We start from the raw sequence: 13,374 nt of genomic DNA, 5'->3' as shown, positions 1-13,374 counted from the left end.
AATCCATCTCTTCTCTTTTTTATAGGATGGCAGTGGACCTAACAGTGAGCTACATTACTCCATCGAGCACCACTGGCCTGACTCCCCTGACCTGCTGACCCTCGATCCCTCCACTGGGGTCCTGACCCTGGGGCAGAAGCTAGATCGCGAGTCCACCCCTTCCCTCTACCTTGTGGTGCGAGCCACAGACCAGGCAGTAGATCCTTCTCAGAGGCGCTGGGGTTCGGTCACTGCTCGGGTATTTGTGACCGATGAAAATGACAACGCTCCAGTTTTCAGCTCTCCGTCTGCGGTCAGCGTCATGGAGGATCAACCTGTAGGGTGAGAGTCACGTCAGAGCTCTGTTTTTGATACCTTCAGGTGCATCTCAGTCATGATCCAGGCCACAAAGAAGAGAAACATGCGAAATATAATGAAGTTCATTTGCTTTCTTAGCTCCAAGTTGCTGCCATTTTTGTTTGCGTATAACATTTTGTTTGTGCCGTCTTTGACAGGTTTGTGATTTTGTACGTGATGGCTCGAGATGAAGATGAAGGCGAAAACGGCCGAGTATCATACAGAATCCAGGCCGGCAACAGTGCTGGTCGCTTCAGTCTGAACCCCAACACTGGTAAGCTCAATTCAAGGGTGAAACATAACATCTAAAAATGTTGAAATGATATATCATGACACAGGGAATTCCCTATAAATGTACAATTTACACTCAATTTAGGGATAATTAGTGTACAGTTCGGCATATAATTTTTTGTGTTTACAGTTCTGCTTTGAATGATTTAACACAGCAGAACTGTTATGCGGCCTTTTTCTGTGGGATCTTATGATTGATGGATAATCAGGATCCCACCCAGAGAAACCGCCTGGATGAGCAAAACTTTCCACAAGATCATAATTATGCGCTAAAGTGCTACGTCTACAGGGTCTCCAACTGCTTAAACACTCATAGCCCTCATAACCATCTTTACTAGAAGATCTTTCAATGCCTCGGAGCCATATTTCTCTTGAATAATGCTTTGGTGTTCTTCTCTTGATGGATTTGTTCATGGGAACCGATCTTTATTTGGGCTAGGGACACGGTCGGCCCTTGATATCTTATATATCTTGATGTGTAATCTCTCTATCTTTGGAGCTGGGCGGTGTAGGCGTGCTCAGCTCCGGCTAGGATGGGATTAAGAGCCAGAAGACAGACACTTAATGCAGCTTCCAGATGGAAGAAAGTCTTTTCGTCATTACTGTCAAGCGTCTGGTGCATTAAGCGAGATGGATTTCATTTCTGGTTTGTTTCTGACACTGTGTAGTGTTAAGCTTGTGGCTAATATTGGCTTTAATAGCAGATTAACATGTATTGTGAAGACAGTTTCAAAACTGCCTGACTAATGTGGGAGGTGTCATTAGACCGTGATTACAGCTTATAAATTGAATGTCTGATCTGCCAGCTTTCTATTTCACAATTCTTTAGCTTTACTGCTACTTTTATGAACAAGTTGAAGGAAAATTCATATAAGTTCTTTCATTCATTCTCAAGCAGCTTCAAAAGTGGGTTTTCATTTCATTCCTTGTCTAATATATTCTATATCTGCATGCTTGGGGCACCATTTCAGCTGCCTTCATCCTAGTTAGTGTTTTTATGGCTGCACTGACTTATGCACATTTTCTTGCGCTTCGGTATGGCATGTAGTGATAAAATGCAACAACACATTTATCTTGCAGTTGGAGCCATATCAGTTAAAACCACATTGGCTCAAGGAGACGATGAAATAGTGCGGCGAATGTTTTGCATCTGTCCGCTTTTAGCTGAAAAGACCTCACAGAATCGGCTTCACGAAACAGGCAACACACGATGTATGTTTGCCGTGCTGTGGCATTTATAATTTAACTCGTGTCTACTAGCCACTGCATACCAGTCAACTTATACACTGTTGTGAAAAGCACACACACATTTCGTATTTCCTCTCACTCTGGCTGAACCTCTCCGTTGTCAGGGCGATGACAGGACTGTGGGATGTATACATAAAAGGTAGGAGAGTAACTAAAGCCTGTCTGAGCAGTGGAGACCTGATTCACAGACTCCATGTGAAGTAGGGTGATTTACACACACATAGCAGCTAATGTCTTACAGATTTAAAGTCAAACAGATACCATAGTGAAGGGAGACAACTATAACTGAAGCTCAGGTTGATCTGAGTTGGCAGCTTCGTAGTTCAACACAGTAGTGTGGCTTCTGTGTGTGTGTTTACCTGCTTTGCTGTGTGTTCACTGATACAGCCCTGCAGTATACAAATCCACTTCGAATGCATGTTTAATGTGGCGCAGTTCACCTGGTATGAAGCAACTGTGGTCACTGTGGAAAATCTCATAAAGCAAAGCTGTAAAGGTTTTTGTTTTTCCTGGTCCTCTAGGCATACAAACACTGCCTCTCTCAGGTACAGAAAATTATGTGTTCAAAAAAACGCACACACAAACACATGTACACACAGTTAATAAATGTAAATCTAAATTTTAAGTGAACTAATCTGAAAAAGTTCTTATTTTCTGCTCACTGTTTTTTTGTTTTTTCTCTGTTGTAGGCTCTCTCTCCATCCTGAAAGCTTTAGACCGGGAGGAGCAAGAAGTCTTCAATCTCACCATCGTAGCAGAGGATCATGGGATACCTCAGCTTTCCACCTCTCAGGTGCTGTGCGTGCAAGTGATTGATGTGAATGATGAAGCTCCAGTGTTCCAGCGAGCAGAGTTTGAGACCCAGGTGATGGAAAACCAGGGACCAGGAACAACGGTGTTGACAGTAACAGCCACAGACCGGGACCAAGGTTTGTTCAAATCTTTTATTTGAATATATATTGAAATAGTGCAATCAGTGAGCAGAAAATGTCAATAAAATATTGGTATCACAAGAACCCAAGAGGGTCTGTGGAGATATACTCTTAGTTAGAAAAACACTCTTTTAGTGCTAGCAAATAGTGTACACATTTAGCACAGTTTGTCTGCTTGATAATGCCACAAAATAAAAACGTAATATCTCCTTTAATGAAGGATGCCAAAAGAGATGAATGTTGGGCAAAATCAAGATTCCAGTGCAGGAAGAATAAGCACAATGGTAGAGCAGGGCAGGCAGCCATAGAACTGAACAATAGAAAGACATAAATGGTTTTGAGAAACCAAATCTCTTTAAACCAAACCACAAGCATATGCTAATGAAAACGTGTGGTTACAGTCATCATCCAGAGACCAATATTTCTGGAGCCTTCATTAGGATGTTCTTCCACACAATGTACTTTTGTGTTCATTAATAACACAGCCTTGTTACTTTTAATGTAGCCCCTTTGCTTTATTTATCTTCTGGCAGTTTCATGATGTAACATACCTTTTATTTGTAATTTTGCTCCAATGCAGGATCTAATGGCCAAATAACATATGGAGGTGTGACAGAGGAAGGCTTCATCATCAACCCTGTCACAGGAGTCATCACCACCACAAAGGAGCTGGACACAGAGCTGCAGGATCACTACACACTCACTGGTACTAGAATATACAAATACTTATGCGATATTATGTGCTAAGTCTCGCATTTCAGTGAAACCTTTGTGTGAGATTCAACCATCTTCAGCTTAATACTTTCCATCTGTCACCAGTGTATGCCAGGGATGGAGGGCTGCCTCCTAACTTTGCTAAAGCCGTAGTCCGTGTGGAGGTGCAGGATGTGAACGACAACGCTCCGGTCTTTGCTAAGCCGTGGTATGGACTCGAGGTGCCGGAGAACCAGACCCCTGTGGAGCTTTGCTTCCTGAAGGCCACAGACCCTGACTCAGGTCCTGGTGGAGAGCTGGAGTACAGAATCACTGGTGAGAAACAGCGCTGTGTGTCCAATCCAAGCATTTTATTTGGATTAGATTTAAAGGGTGATTAAATCCACCACAACTGCTGTAATTGCTGTTTCGGGGAGTGTCTACTGTGAAATTAACAATATCGTGGGAGAAACATTGGATTTTTGTCATTTTTGTTGTTTTTCAGGCTGACATGGTGAAGTTTAAATTTAGAGATTGTTGACATATTGTGGACACTTGACACCTTGGACATTTTTATTGATATCTGAAGTTGAAGTGACAGCATATGGGATTTAGTCTTAGCTAGTGGAGTTGGGCTACTTGCAGTGTTTGGATAACCCTTCGTTCCTTCCGTATCACAAACAAAATCTGGACACAGTTACAGTAAACCTGCTCTTGATATTGTCCATCTACCTCTCTGGATCACATTCAGACTTTGTACAGATTTTGCCCTTTTTCTTCTTTCAGCACTTGATTCACAGAAAATGCTTGATTTTTTCCCCCCATCTCTTTCCATCTAGCGGGGGACCCTGATGGAGATTTCCAGCTCCAGGTCACCACAGGAGCTCTGTCTACCTTGCGTGGGCTTGACAGGGAGACAAAAGCAGAATATACTCTGGAGGTGGTGGCCACAGACCGAGGCAGCCCTGCTCTCAGTGCTACTGTCACAGTCGAAGTCAGGGTGCTGGATGTCAATGATAACAGCCCTGCCTTTAGCAAAAATAGTTACTCAGTGGAAGTGTCAGAAGATGCTCCAGAGGGATCTCAAGTCCTGGAGGTAAGTAGCAATTAAGATGATTGGAGATTCAAATTCACGCCTTTATATAACATCTCATTGACGTCCTCATTTTTTCTGTTTTGTCTCACTTCCAGGTGTCAGCAGTGGATCCTGATGATGGCCTGAATGGAAAGGTTCTGTATTTCCTCAGCCGAGAGGCACATGGAGCGTTCAACGTGGATGAGACCACTGGTCGGATCACCACTTCAGCTCCTCTGGATCGTGAAAAATCTGCGTCATACAGCTTCCAGGTGTTTGCTGTTGACCTTTCTCCTGCTGCACCCAGGAACTCCTCTGCCCAGGTAAATGATGGCTTAGGTGTCCATGTGTTGAGTTAAATAATTGAACTGGATTGAGGAGCACATTGTTTTTTAAGTTTGTAATGTTCAACACCTTTCCACATGACCCACATGACCTTTATTTTATAGGTGACAGTCACCATCCTCGACGTAAACGACAACACTCCCTTCTTCATTCAAGATCCGTTGGTCATCGAAGTGTCCAGCAGGCGTTCGCAGCGGGTTTTAGCCACCATGAAGGCTGAAGACAAGGACTTTGGAGCCAACGGTTCAGTGTTTTATCGTTTTGCCGCCCCAGTGAAGGGCTTCAGCATCAACTCCCTCACTGGGGAGATCCAGGCCACGGAGCCACTTGGTGATCTGACCCAGGCTCAGAGGACCCTGATAGTGGAGGCCATGGACCAAGGCAGCCCAGCTCAGTCTGCACAGGGGGTGGTGGTGATTTATGTGAAGGAGGTGGAGTACAGCGGCATCCGTTTCTCTAAGAATGCTAGAGATGTCAGCATACAGGAGAATGCTGCAAAAGGTTAGACAATATTGTCAGGATTTAGAGGAATTGGAGCAGCTCTTTTGTTTTTGTGTATTCTTTGGCAGTTTCGTGTTGTCACACTTATGGAATATTTTCTCGGCTCTACTTCAAAAACTCAGGCACAACTGTGGCTCAGGCTCAGGCTCAACATCCAGATGGCACACGGATAGGTATCAACTATAGCCTCTTCAGTGGGAACAGAAAACAGGCTTTTAGCATCAGCTCCTCAACAGGTGAAACTCACACTGAAATTGATATTGTATTAATTCAATTTGATTATCAGATGTGGATTTAAAAATGTTGTATATACAAAAATATTAATATGATGATCAGTTTTATCTAATTTTTCAATCACATCTTCCCTCATCAGGTGAAATCCGGGTGCAGAGCTCCAAGGGACTCGACTTTGAAGACACCCCGAGACTCCGTCTAGTTGTGAAGGCTGAAACCATGTCCTCCACATCTTTCATGGCTTTTAACTTGATCCTGCAGGATGTCAATGACAACCTTCCTCGCTTCCAGCTGCAGAATTATGTGGCCTACATGAAAGAAGCACAAGGATATGAAATGCCAATCATACAGGTGCTGACAAATATAGAAAAATTGTGCAATAAAACAAAGTTATGGGGATATTTCATCTGCTATAGTTCTGCTGAGAGTTAAAATAAATTCTCATTGTTCTCCCTTCTTCCTCCCTCTCCTCCCTTCTTTTCCCAGGTGGTCGCTGAGGATGTGGATCAGGGCCAGAACGGTCAGGTGACCTACTCCATCCAGTCATCAAGCATGAGCGGCCTGTTCAAGATCGACCCTGTGACAGGAAGCATCACCACGGCAGCGATCATGGACCGGGAGATCTTCACCCAAACCAAGTGAGGACAGATGTGTGGTTGAATAAACCTTCATAAGAACCACTCTGTATGCATTTATTGTGGAAGAAGATTTAGTGTACATGTGAAAGTATTGCAACAAGGTGCTATGCAGAAAAAATTGGTACGCTTACACACAGGCAACCATGAACAGTAGATCATGACTTGTTTTCACTCTGCTAGATTGATTGTGTTTAGATATCTGAAATAGTCTGCTGAAGACGTAAGCATCACTGCAAACTGATATCTCCATGCCAGACGTATCACAGCTACTCCTGTTCACTGAAACATTTTCTTAAATTTTTGCATGTTGCTTTTATTAGAAAATGAGATTTTGTAGCCAAATGTAAAAAAGAAAAAGCATTTGAATGAGTAGATGCATATCACTTCATCAAGCTCTCTTTCTATAAATACAGTACAATTAAACTTTTCAAACTAGAAAGAGCAAAACTGTTTAAACAACCATTTTTTCTGCCCACTCACAGGCTTGTAGTTACAGCAACTGATAGAGGAAGCCCACGACTGGCTGGTTCAGCGACCCTGACAGTGATGATTGTTGACCAAAATGACAACAGTCCCACTATTCCATTGCCCAAGGAAGTCCGCATCCCAGAGAGTAAATATTTTAATTTAAAGCAATTGTTGCACTTTCTCATTATGTTTCTTTATATGTGACACTTCACAGCAAACGGAATACATCTACAAAACAAAAACTAAGCAGGTAGGAGGATGTTTATGAAATGTTGAATGCAGCTAACAGGTTTTTGTTCAACTTCTGTCTCTTCCAGATACTTTGATAGGAACAGAGATCACTCTTGTGACCGGTAACGATGTCGACTCCAGCCCCGCCCTCTCCTACTCCTTGCAGTTAGACCCAACATCTTTAGGCAAGTTTGGGATTCACCGCTACAGTGGAGGAGTGTCGCTCACCGCCCCTCTAGACTTTGAGGAGAAGACGTGGTACACCCTGACTGTCAGAGCCACAGACAGTCAGCACCAAACTGAGGCTAACATTACGATACTGGTGGAGGATATTAATGACAATGCACCTGCCTTCACCCATGATCTCTATCAGGTGTGTAAAATCAAGACAATGTGTTGTTTATTCTCAGTAAATGACATATGCACCTCAAAAACAGCTGCTATACCTCCATTTCTGTCCCTAGCATTTGTTTTAATGTACTCAATAAATACAGTACAGGAATAAATCTTGTACTTTTATTGCATACATTTGAGGGAATGTGCAGAATGTGTGTCTAAATTTTTGATGTATTCACACCTAATGAAGTTTGATTGCAAAATTAATTTACTTCATAAACTGTTTCTCTCCAGCAGACTGCTTTAAAATTGCACTCTTGGGCTTGACACGCACTGTAAAGAGAAAAAAAAATACACATACACACATGTATACATTCCCAGCTTTCACACAGTGGAGGTGATAAAAGTTTACTGCCCGATATTGACTGGGGAAAGGTTGGAGAGATGAGCCTTATAATATTTACTACTATGTCTCAGGAAATGACCTCAACATTAGCACACACTTAGGAAAAAATAGGAATACATTATAAAATGCAATAAAAAAATTCCCCTCTGTGGGTGTTGTGTAGTTGACCTCTTGGCCATGTGTTTTACCCCAGTATTTATGTGGTCAGTTTATAGCTTATTTGTTTCTTTTTTTCCCTCATGCTTAAAAGATGTTATTTATATTTTTGTACTCCAGATCACTCTGCCTGAGCACACACCACCAGGAAGTGCAGTTATCACCGTAACAGCAACTGACAGGGACTCAGGAGAGAATGGAAAGATCACCTACAGAGTAATGTCAGCGACTCAGGAGGGTTTCTACATTGACCCCAGCAATGGTGAGATAACCTTGGCTCTTTCCTGATGCATTCTACCTCAGTGCATCACTTCCAGTTTTAACCGAAAGTAAGATTTATTGCATTTTGGGAGTAACTCTTTCAACACAATGACTGAATCCATTTTATTGTCTTCCGTCATCAGGAACCCTGTTCATCAATCACAGAGCTGAGTTTGACCCTGAGCGTCCGTCAGTCAGTATTGTCATTGAAGCTCGTGATGGAGGCTCGCCTTCACTGTCCTCACTCACTACAGTCCAAGTTCAGATCTCTGACGTCAATGACAACGCTCCTGTGTTTCACCAATCAGACTACAGGTTCGTCTACTTTCATCCGAATTTGAATGTATTCTAGTGTAACCTCAAAAGTTGTCCTTATATTTGTAATGTTCTGCTTGCAGGGCTACAGTCTCTGAGGACACCATCCCGGGTTCCACAGTTCTGACTTTTGAAGCCTTTGACAGTGACCTCTCTCGAGAAAACTGCGGGTTTGACTTTGCTATCGCCAGTGGGAATGAAGGAAATGCATTCCAGATCGAAAGCAGTGTGCGGTTCCTGGAGGGACGTGGCTTTCAGACAGTTGGGACCTTACTGTTAGCTGAGGGGCTCGACTTTGAAACAAAGCCACTTTACAACCTCACAGTAGTGGTGTCGGACCGAGGTGTTCCCCAGAGGAGCTCTAGTGTTGCTGCAGTGATAACCATTGGTGATGTGAATGATAACCCTCCAGTGTTCAGTAGAGCAGAATATACTGTGTCACTGAGTGAGGGAGCTGCCGCTGGGACTGAGATCATTCGCCTGACTGCTACAGGTGAGCAAATATCTCTCGTTTTTATCAACTTCTCTGTAATTGTCTCCCATTTCTTGTACTTCCCTTCCTATGTTGCTCTGAGTTCATTTATTCTACCCTTTCTTTTTGCTAGATCCAGACTCAACTCCCAATGCAGAAGTCCAGTATATCATCAGCTCCGGTGATGAGGTGAATTTATTTACCATGGACCAGTGGACTGGAGCCTTGAGGCTTCAGCGAGCACTTGATCGTGAGCATCAGTCCACGCATGTTGTCATCATTCAAGCCACAGATGGACAGGGTCACTTTGCACTAGCTCCAGTCATCATTGAAGTCAAAGATATAAATGACAATCATCCATTCTTCCCTGTGGAAGTCCTGACTGCCAGCATCAGAGAAAACCAACCAGCAAACTCAGCTGTGACTGTTCTACATGCCATAGACCATGACACAGGGGTTTTTGGCCAAGTGAAGTACTACATGGTGGAGCGGTCCGGGGCAGGAAAAGACAGTTTCGCTGTGGACCAGAACTCAGGAGAAATCAAAAGCAAAATTCCATTTGACTTTGAGAAGATCAACTCCTTTAATTTTGTGGCAATAGCAGTAGATTCAGGCAACCACTCTGCCACTGTGACTGTTCAGGTGTTTGTCACAGGTGAGGATGAGTATGACCCACTCTTCACAGCCTCTGATTTTTCATTTGAAGTGCCAGAGGGAGCCAAGAAAGGCCAGAGCATCGGCCAGGTCCAAGCTAATGATGAAGATGGTGGGGTTGATGGTATTGTTCTCTATTCTTTCACCTCCAGCTCTCCATATTTTGATGTAAACAAAACCACTGGGGTGATTTTTCTCAAGTTGGACAGCTCAGGCAGCAGCAGTAGCAGTGGGTCAGGCCGGAGTAAACGGGAAACCAGGGTGATGACCCTGGATGTGAAAGCTCACAGTCCTCTAGACACATCTCGCACTACTACAGCCCAGGTCTCCATTGATGTCACAAACACCAACTTTGGCCTGGCTGCGGATGTCAACATCCTGCTTATCAGCATAATAGCTGTGTCTCTTGGTTTTATCATACTGCTTGTGGTCATGGCCGTGGTGGTGTTCCTGGTCAAGTCACGCAGGAGAAAGAAAGGCCAAGATACAGGAAATAGAACTGTTGCTTCAGGAACTGCCTTGCAGAAACTGGATGATTGCAACTCAGGACCGGGAGGGGAAAGGATCTATCATCAGACCTTGCCAGGCTATGCTGGAGATCAGGGTGGGGCAGGTGGTGGTCCTTACACTAGAGGGGGCTCTTTGGATCCTTCTCATTCCAGTGGAAGAGGATCTGCCGAAGCCGCAGAGGATGATGAGATCAGGATGATAAACGAGTACCCCCGCGTCGCCTCCATCACCTCGTCTATGCAGGAGCACATCTCAGCCAGAGGACCAGACTCTGGAATCCAGCAGGACGCTGACCAGCTCTCTGATATCTCCTGTGAGCCTGCAGCTTTGGAGGGCAGCACCTGGTTCAAGGGAAAGAAACTGGGAGGCAGTCTCAGCGGGACCTTGCTCTCTGGCCAGCTCCCAGTCTATCGGGACGAGGGAGGTGGTTACTTGGGAGTCGGCCGGGGTCTCAACATTTCCCTCCCCAAGGATTACGCCTTCCCTGAAGACGGTAAACCATCGGTGGATGGCTCCCTCACAGCTATTGTTGCCAGTGATGAGGAGCTTCGTGGGAGCTATAACTGGGATTACTTACTCAACTGGTGCCCTCAGTTCCAACCTCTCGCAAATGTCTTCACAGAGATTGCTAGGCTGAAAGATGAAACTGCTCAGCAGAGTCAGAATCCCCGCCAACCTTTCCAACCTAAGCCCAAAATGGACCCTAAACCTAGAATTGACCCCCCACCACTCATCACGTCAGTGGCCCATCCAGGGGCCATGTCAGTTCCACCCAAAGTTCCTGTGATTGGGCGGACATTCCCCCACTTGGCGTCACTCCGTAGGTCCCCTATCAGTCATGAGGGATCCATTTCATCAGCAGCAATGTCACCAAGCTTCTCCCCTTCTCTGTCCCCTCTGGCAGCTCGATCACCAGCTGTCTCTCCATTTGGAGTCACCCAAGGGCCGTCAGCGTCCATGATCAGCACCAGGGAGCCCTCACTGGACCAGAGTCCTGATCATGAGATGAGAATATGATTGAAAAATCACAAGCCAACTAAAGGAGGGACAGACAACATGAACAGAGAATAATAGACCCTTCTTTTGGATGTTCTTTTGCATGGCTCAAAAGAAAGCAAGCGGTGGTGTTGAGTGTACTGTCATTCTCAGAAATCATTGTTTTCATCACAAGAATGAAGGTTTCACAAATGCCCAGATAGAGACATTTGTGTAAAGTGTCTGACCACTTGATTTTTGGGCAATAAACACAACTACAAAAAACATACTGAACCTTCTCTAGGTAGAATATGTGGATTACTGCATCCGTTGGCCGGCAGCGTTGCAGGAATACACAAAAGTGGAACATGTGCGTGGTTTGACAGGAACGTCCCACCCCTCCATTTTCACAGTGACGCAGGTCTCCATGAACTGATCTGGGTTAGGAGGTAAACTGACCTCTTCGTGGGAACGTGCACTCGCCACGCCCTGCAGTCAGAGATCCCTTAGTGTGTAGATAGATAAATGTGTAGTTCTCATGTTACCTCGCTGGCTGGCCAGAGAGCAAAGGACCTTGTCCCTCTCTTTGTGTCTGTGGACATTTTCACACTTCAGTATTAAACTCATCTTGTGGCTGCTTTTGAAATGGCCTTTGGACGTGTCTGTGAACCCCATGGACGGACAAATAGTGTGTATTCACAAAGACACAGATTCATGGAATTGCCAATGCATCACACAGTGGAAGAGCAATGGAGATTATTGTTTCTCTCACCAATTCAGATGTCACTTCTTTTGATTTTACTTTTATTTTTATATTTTTATATGAATTTATGATTTCAGATCATTATTCCACATTGAGAGGTTATTGTTTTTGTGTATGTGCATATATGTATATTTGTATGTATGCAGGCTATGTACTGTATGTGTCTCCTAGGTTTTTAGAGACGCTTGTGACAGTTCTGGTGTGAGTGTGAGGGAGATATTTGTGTTTTTTGCATTATTTATATGAAAAGAGGACTTTCTGTCACTGTTTGACAGTAGGAAACTAAGCACAGCTCACTCTTTGCTGTGTTGTTACCTTATGAATTTTTCTTTTTTTTTTTGTCAAATTGTTGATCATCCCGAATCCAAAACAGCAACTGGATAAAAACCTGTGATCAATTTAAATGCCCGCTTCTCCAGTTCAGCACTTGTGCACAACAGCACATTCCCTTTGTTATTCAGGGACGATTCAATTTGCTGATCACCTCTGTGTCTTTGAAAAAAAAGTGCTTCCTACAGACAATTGCATCAGTCATTAACGTAAGATTTTACACGAAGATATTACTGTGAAATTGTTCATCTCAGCACAATGGAAATAACATGCAATGGCCCAGCTAAGATTCTCATAGGAAAGTGGCAAAACTTGGAGAAATGTAGCACATTAACCAGACAAATGGGAACTAAAAGCCTGAATGCATGAGGCCTGATGAATGTACAAGGATTTAGCAACCAGTGCAGTATTTATGGTTCATATTAACTCTCAGTTCTGTGCATTTTGTTTCTGTGATTCATACACCGAGACTGTCGGCGACATGATGAGGTGTTTTAACGTTCCATATGTGTAACTCATCTGCACCTTCTTTCTTTTATTGTTCAGCTTCAGTTGTAGCAATCCATTAGTGCAGCAAGAGCCAACAGGCTTTAAGAGTGTCCTTGTTATTCTTCCATATGTATACATCATTCTGGCCTGTTTTTGATCTTTTGGGGTAATTGCAGTGATTGGATGTCCTCTTGCTTTCAAGAAAAAAGGCTTCTACCTCTGTTCTTTGTTCAGAATACCCCTACAAAGCGCCTCATGCGGAGCTGGCACAGCATCAGCTAGAGGTTACTCATGCCATGAGCCTAACCCCAGCACAACAATCTCTTGACTCATAGTTGTGCTGTCTCAGAAACATTTTGTGTTAGAAAACCTCCGTTTGGAGTTCAGTTTGAGATGACTGCCAGTAACTGATCAGTGGAGCGACGGCAGGAGGAAAGGAGCTGTACTTGTATTTAAAGCAAATAATAAATTCCTACTGATCTCTTTTGACAAACTGGAGTCAGAGTTCATCTTTTTCAGAATTCATTACAAGACTTTGAGAGAACATCTGAGAGTTAATTAAAGTTTAACAGTGTTTCAGGTGTGTGAACTGAACTTTGAAGAGGGGAAGTTATATTCAGTAAGTTATGAGAAGGTTATTACTGAAGGGAAAGAGTAGGCTTTGGGAAAAACTGCCACCTGAAGGTAAGAGTTTAATGTGGTAGCCTCAGATGCA

At 43.8% G+C, this 13,374-nt stretch overlaps 1 protein-coding gene across 1 annotated transcript in view; it reads left to right on the top strand.

The window, feature by feature from the left end:
- The window catches only part of LOC110962029 (protocadherin-16-like), an 88,895-nt gene extending 75,743 nt beyond the window's left edge, over window positions 1-13,152 (top strand). The window contains exons 13-29 of the mRNA XM_022209879.2: window positions 26-321; window positions 495-610; window positions 2,565-2,804; window positions 3,388-3,513; window positions 3,627-3,836; window positions 4,340-4,596; window positions 4,692-4,898; window positions 5,025-5,421; window positions 5,544-5,657; window positions 5,795-6,006; window positions 6,142-6,293; window positions 6,776-6,906; window positions 7,079-7,365; window positions 8,011-8,152; window positions 8,295-8,466; window positions 8,550-8,959; window positions 9,072-13,152. Of these exons, the coding sequence (XP_022065571.2) occupies window positions 26-321; window positions 495-610; window positions 2,565-2,804; window positions 3,388-3,513; window positions 3,627-3,836; window positions 4,340-4,596; window positions 4,692-4,898; window positions 5,025-5,421; window positions 5,544-5,657; window positions 5,795-6,006; window positions 6,142-6,293; window positions 6,776-6,906; window positions 7,079-7,365; window positions 8,011-8,152; window positions 8,295-8,466; window positions 8,550-8,959; window positions 9,072-11,119 (5,517 nt within the window). The 3' untranslated portion in view covers window positions 11,120-13,152. The remainder of the gene's footprint in view (window positions 1-25; window positions 322-494; window positions 611-2,564; window positions 2,805-3,387; window positions 3,514-3,626; window positions 3,837-4,339; window positions 4,597-4,691; window positions 4,899-5,024; window positions 5,422-5,543; window positions 5,658-5,794; window positions 6,007-6,141; window positions 6,294-6,775; window positions 6,907-7,078; window positions 7,366-8,010; window positions 8,153-8,294; window positions 8,467-8,549; window positions 8,960-9,071) is intronic.
- The last annotated feature ends 222 nt before the right edge of the window (window positions 13,153-13,374 follow it).

This window comes from Acanthochromis polyacanthus, chromosome 17, assembly GCF_021347895.1.
Source record: "Acanthochromis polyacanthus isolate Apoly-LR-REF ecotype Palm Island chromosome 17, KAUST_Apoly_ChrSc, whole genome shotgun sequence".
NCBI classification, from domain to species: Eukaryota; Metazoa; Chordata; class Actinopteri; family Pomacentridae; genus Acanthochromis; species Acanthochromis polyacanthus.
The sequence above is the reverse complement of the archived record's forward strand: the minus strand, read 5'-3'. Positions and strand labels throughout refer to the sequence as shown.